The 6,587-nt window shown below is 39.1% G+C and overlaps 1 protein-coding gene across 1 annotated transcript; it reads right to left on the bottom strand.

Moving 5' to 3' along the window:
- Nucleotides 1-522: 522 nt before the first annotated feature.
- On the bottom strand, nt 523-1,782 carry LOC103208577 (T-cell-specific guanine nucleotide triphosphate-binding protein 2-like). Its single transcript, XM_007954272.1, has one exon. The coding sequence runs from the start codon at nt 1,780-1,782 to the stop codon at nt 523-525; it is 1,260 nt and encodes a 419-aa protein (XP_007952463.1).
- Nucleotides 1,783-6,587: the final 4,805 nt, after the last annotated feature.

Genomic DNA, 6,587 nt, shown 5'->3' on the forward strand with positions numbered 1-6,587 from the left:
GAAGTGAGAGGGGAGTTGTTGCATTGTGGTAAACTGTGATCAATGACATGAGACAAAGTATATGTGAACTGCTGTATGGAAAGTGAATTTGCTCTGTAAATCTTCACCCAAATAAAAATAAATAAATAAATAAAAGGATAGTGAGAACAGTTTAAAAAAAAGACACAGTTGATATATTTTTAGTATTTTATTTGGAATTCTTCCTTCATTCTTGAGTGACTGTTTCTGTAGATTTAATTTGTTGTCTTGGTGTGATTTTGATGTGAGAATTATGTTAGCCTCTTAAAATGAGTTGAGAAGTTTTCCATCTTTATATTTGTCCAAGAAAAGCTTAAATAGAATAAAAATGTTCCCTGAAAAAAAGAAAGAAAGAAAGAAAATGCCTGTGATCCTACCTAAGAGTCATGTACCAGGCTACTTCAACTAAGACAGCAACCAGTTTTCCAGGAAATGTTTCATGGAGATGCTGAGAATAAGTCAGGGGTGGGATGCCTCACTTTTCCCATCCAGAAGCAGTTGAAACTACTCAGAACCAATGCTGGCCTTAAGAATCTCTTTTTGAAGAATTTTAGCATCATCCACCACGGTGTCAAGGAAAACATTTTGTAAATAGTAGGTCTTTCTAAAGTAGAGACCAGTAGCAAGAAAGCCTCCACTGATAGAGCAGAATTTTTCCACAAGATTCAACAGCTTTTCCCCTAAGGTCTCCTCTTGCTTCTCAATTGACAGCAAATGTGGAGATTTGATTTTTGCCTTGAGTTCCTCTACTGACAATTGCAAATACTTGGCCGTGCTTTCCAGGGATGCATCATCCAGCCCAAAGTAAGACCTATAGAGAATTAAGGTCTTCTCTAACTTCTCCACATCTTGATCACTGATGAATCCCATGATAGGGATGGTGGCAGATGCTCCAGCTTTCAAGGCCTCCAGCAAGATGATCTGCTTCAGGGAGTCCTTCTTCCGATCAATGGCAGTATCAGTAACATTAGGCAGGCATTGAATGAAGATGTGGCGCTTGTGAGCTGGAAGCTCCTCCAGAAGGGTGTTCTCCAAATTTGGGAAATCATAGGCAGATACATTCATGCTGGAGATTAAGAAGACTTGAGGGTCTTTCACTTTGATGTCCTGCAGCTGTTTCAGACAGTCATTTCGCATCTGTTCAAGGGCCACATCCTTTTTGAATGTATTGGGTTTACTCCTTTGTAGATTGTGTAAATCACTATCTACCTTGGATCGAACAAAGTAGAAATTCTTCTTCATTTTTCCAATGATTTTAGCCAGTTGTGAATCCGTGTCTTTGAAGCGCGTAGCACAAATAATAATAAAGAAGTCATACTCACCAAATTTCATTGCCTTCAGATAATCCTGTGGCTTGAATTTAGTAGTCCCAATGCCAGGCAGATCCCATATTGTCACATTGGGAAGCTTTGAATGTAGGTATGGCGTTCTCTCCATAGTTGTCTCTACCACCCCAACAGGTGCTGCATCCTCGTCCTCATGTCCAATGCCCCGCAGGGCATTGATGAAACTGGATTTTCCTGACCCAGACTCACCTGTCACAGCAATGTTGAGTGGGGCATTCTTAATATCTTTCAATGCATTGCTGATAACGGAAGCTGTCTCCTCAACATTCCCTTTCTCCAGACTTGATTTAATCAAAGTGATAGCTTCAGGAGAAAGGACTTTGCTTTCCATCTTGAAATCCTTAAAAAACTCCTTGAAGCTGGAGGCCAAATTATGAGCCTTTGAGTCAGAGCGTTCAGAGGAAGGTGACTGACCCATTGCTGTGAGCAGTAAAAGACACTAGAGGGAGGAAAGAAAAAGAAGTACAAAGATGTTAGTATGACAAGGGGAATCTGGGGGTTTGCTGTTATGTGAAATCAGAAGTTTGGCACCCATCCCACATTGTAGCCAAAGATATCTCCCCTTTTTGTTCACAGGCTTTTCCTGGAATCCTGTACTGGATATGAAGTTTGCATTGCTGAGGCTGCATCCTACCCTTGGAATGCCCTCCTCCTTGAAGAAACTGAACTCCAGGTGAGACAGTAGTTGTCAACATTTCCATACTCAACCACAGACATCTATTTCAAAAAAAAAAAAACAAGGCAGAAATTGGACAAACAACTTTGTCAGAACTCTGGAAACCAGTAAGCAAACTAAGTGAGTAATAATAATTTTTAAAAAGTGACATCAAACATTAGAAAAGTTTTGATTTTTCTGTGTACTGTCCACCACTACCTTCCTGGCTTAACATGGGTAACTTAAAGTATGGCATCCCACACTACCAGAAAAGGAGCCTGATTTCTCACTCCAGAGAGGGCAAAACAGAATTTATTCACAAATTATACTGTGTTTCTGTTCTGACCTGGCTGAGGATGCCTGAAGAACTGAAGAAAGGTGTTCATCTCTACTTTGCCTAAAACCCTATGTGGAGCAGAGGAGCAAGGAACAAAGCTAGAAATATCGTGAAGAGGTGAGAGACAGGACACAAACAGACCTATGCACATCCATGTTCATTGCAGCACAATTCACTATAGCAAAAAGATGGAAATGATCCAAAAACCCATCAATAGATGAATGGATAACCAAATTATGGTACATTCACACAATGGAATACTATGCTATATAAAAGAACAATGAAGAATACGTGAATCATCTCACAACATGGGTGAATCTGAAGGACATTATGTGGAGTGAAATAAGTCAATCACAGAACAAATATTGTATGAGCTCATTATTGTAAAAAGTCAAGGAAAATGTTGCTTAGTGAAGGGAACTCACTTTGTAGGTTACCAGGGATGGAAGGGAAAGAAAGGAGAAATTATCAGACTAGTTGGAGGCCAGACAATGATTTGGGTAAGGGAAGTGATGGTATGGAAAGAGTCTGTGACCAGCATGATAACATTGGAGAAAGTGGGGACACTGAATTGTGCACATAAGATATAGATGACAGAGGCTAATACCAGTACATGTACAATACTGCATTACCACTAACACCAAACATCAGACTACAGATAAATGCATAGACAAATGAGAAGATCTGATGGGGGTTGGTGAATTAGAATATGTTCTAGATCAATGATAGATTCAGCTGAAGAATAATCTTGCACAGATACTAGTGATATAAAATAACCACAAACATTACAGAAGCAACAGAAGACAGACATAGAGCAATCAATCTCTCAGAGATAGCCAGACACCTTGGGAGAGAGAACCACCAGATCTGATGACTAAGGACCATAGTATTTGGGGACAATTGACACAACATAATACATAAAAACCTTGTTCCACAACCTACTTGGTGAGTAGTGACTGTAGTCTTAAAAGCTTTCAAGCAGCCATCTAAGATGCAGCTAATTGTCTCCTCTCATCTGAAGTGAAGAAGAGTGAAGAAATCCAAGGGCATTTGGAAACAATCAGCCCTAGGATATGATGGACCTCTAGACCGAAGAACTAGATGGTACCAGACTACCAATGCCAACCACTTGGGAAGAGATCGAAACTGGAGTTCCTGGATAGAGTGGGAGGAAAAATGTGGAATAAAATTCAAAAACACATTAATGACCAGAATTACTAGTTGGGTAGAGTCTGGTGAGTCTGGGATAAGACTCACTCCCAAGAACTGGCTCTCAGCCCAACAGTAGTAAGATTTACATGCAGAACACCCAACCTACTCTATGGAGGTTGGGTGATGCACCCACCTACTCTATGAAGATACACCCCTTAGAGCAATTGGCCATGGGGCACCTGAGGTAAAACCTGGACAGACAGGAGTGCATTACCAAGAAGGGCACAAGGATGGGGGGATTACTGGGAAGGGAGAGGAGGAGAGTGGGTTAAGGTTGGAGATAGTAATCGGGGAATGAAACTAAATGTACGTGAACTGTTGAATGTAAAACAAATTCTGCTCTGTAAATTTGCACCCAAAGCACAATAAAAAAAGAAGAATTTCAATTATGAGATAACAATTATAAAAACAACACTGGAACTGAAAAGTATAATAATGCAAATTAAATATTCACTGCAGGGATTTAACAGATGATTTTTGACAGAAAAAAAAAAAAAACACCAGTGAATCTGAAGATAGTACATTTGAAATTATTGTGTCTGAGGTGCAAAAGGAAAAGAAGTGAATAGATCCTAAGAGATTGGTGGAACACCTTCAACTGGACCAACATATGCTTTATGGTAGTCCTAGAACAAGAATAGATAAAGGAGCAGTAAGAATATTTGAAGAAATAATGGCCAGAATGTCTCCAAAATTGACAAAAACATGTGAATCTACAGGTCCAAAAATTTCAACAAACTTAAGTTGGAGTTTGTCTATGGGAATGGAGAGAAGTGGTTGAATTTGAATAGACTTGGGAAGTCAAGCCACAGAATTTCTGATGTGGAATATTAGAGAAAGAGGATTGTGTGGGTGACTATGAGGATATGAGATGGCTTTGCCTTTACCTTAAATGGACAAGATTGTGGGAGTAGCCATTTAAGTATGCCATCCCATTGCTTATGGCCTCCATAGCTTCTAAGGAAAAACTGGCACTTAATCTTATTGAGGACCCTTTTATATGACAATTAACTTCTCTATTGCTGCTTTCAGGAGCTCTGGTAGCATAGTGCCTAAAGCATTTGACTGCTAACCAGAAGGCTGATGGTTCGAACCCACCAGCCACTCCTCAGAAGGAAGATGGGGCAATCTACTTCTGTAGAGATACTGCCTCAGCAACCCAAGGAGGGGTCTCTATGAGTCAAGGCTGACTCGATGGCACATAACAACAACACCAACATTGCTGCTTTCAAGATCCTGTCTTTATTTTTGGTTTTTGAGAGTTTGATTTTAACATGTCTTAGTTTTTAAACCTTTGGGTTTACATCTTGACTTACCTCTCCACAGCATTGCAATAAATAGCAACCAGTGACCCTTCTAGACAGGGAGTCAGACCATGACTTGACTTCCCTTTGCTCAAATCTTGCCTCACTCAGGAGAAAGACAGTATTTCCAAAGTCCAACCCAATCCAACTCCTGTTGCCCTGTCCACATTCACCTCCAGTCCCCTTTCATGCCTTCTCTCACTTTGCTTTGTCCCCATCATCTCCCTATTGTTCTTCCAACATGCCACATCAGCTCCTAATATGTTTCCTTATTTCCACTCCAGATATTCCTAAGGCTCACTCTCTGTTCTTGTCAGGTCCTACCTTCTCAGTAGTACTGTCCTAACCATCATAATTAATCTCACAAGCCCTTCTTGTAAGGCCATCTCCACCAATTCAACCCAATATTTATTTTCCTCCAATTCTAAGCCCAAAGGGTAACCCAAGGCTAGTCTCATGAATTTCACCAGTCTCTATCCAACAGTAATTCTGGTCATTTTTGTGGTTTTGAATTTTTTCCATATTTTTCCTCCCACTCTATCCAGGATCTCCAACAAAGAAAGAATCTTGAAAGCAGCTCAGAATAAATGAAAAGTTACCAACAGAGGAAAACTAATAAGACTGAGCTCTGACTTCTTGGTAAAAACTATTCAAGCAAGAAGGCAATGGAATGGCATATATAAAACAGTGAAAGAAAAAAATGTTTCCAAGAATTACATATCCAGCAAAAATGTTTCTCAAATACTATGGTGAAATGAAAACTTTCCTATAAACAGAAATTAAGATAATTTGTAAAAACCAGATCAACCTTACAAGAAATCCTAAAGGGAGTTCTCTGGTTGGAGAACAACCAATGGCAGAAAACAACCACATATTAAGACACACAGCACCATTACCTGCATATCAACACAGAAACAGAAGTACAAAAATTAAAATAAATTTGCAAGACAGAGTATAGGGAACCAGAGATTCCGATTTGTAAATGATGATAACTACAAGGAAAAAGAGAGAATAAATGATATAGCTACAGAACTTGCTAATGGAGAGGAAGGGAAGCCTATATCAATGTAGAATGGACAGATTTAAAGGTGCAAAGAAAATAATAAATTATAACTTCAAATAAAATTCATGAAACTTCACACCAAAATAAGAAAGAAGAAAATCATCAAGTCTCAGAAATACACTAATATAATAGCAACAAAGGAAATGATAAGAAAATCCATAAAGAAAATGAGCTCAGCACAGAAAGCTATATGGAACAAAGAAACCATCAACACCACAAACGCACACACACACAACAGCAAAATAACAACACTAAATTCATACCTATTGATAATTAAATTCAATGTAAATAGATTAAGTAAACAAACAGAGAGTAAGAGGATTGGTAGGAAAACATGACCCATCAATATGCTGTCCACAAGAGACACACCTTAGACACAAAGACAAAATAAGCTATAAATTAGAGGATGGAAAAGAATTCATCTAGCAAAAAAAGGCAACCATAAAAGAGCAGGAGTGTACTTTGGTGAGTAGTGACCAGGATCTTAAAAGCTAGCAAGCTGCCATCTAGATGCAAAAATGGGTCTCTCCTCATCCATAGCAAAGAAGAATGAAGAAAACCAAATTTCATGGAAACAATTTGTCCTAGCGACTGGTACACCATCTGATCTGCAGCCTATACAACTATGAGACCAGAAGAACTAGATGGTGCC

This window comes from Orycteropus afer, unplaced genomic scaffold, assembly GCF_000298275.1.
Source record: "Orycteropus afer afer isolate SDZICR_OR568_19922 unplaced genomic scaffold, OryAfe1.0 scaffold00455, whole genome shotgun sequence".
In the NCBI taxonomy this organism is placed as follows: domain Eukaryota; kingdom Metazoa; phylum Chordata; class Mammalia; order Tubulidentata; family Orycteropodidae; genus Orycteropus; species Orycteropus afer.

Bases quoted from the DNA above. Each gene is read 5' to 3' on its own strand.
- LOC103208577 (XM_007954272.1), bottom strand. From the start codon at position 1,782: ATGGGTCAGTCACCTTCCTCTGAACGCTCTGACTCAAAGGCTCATAAT.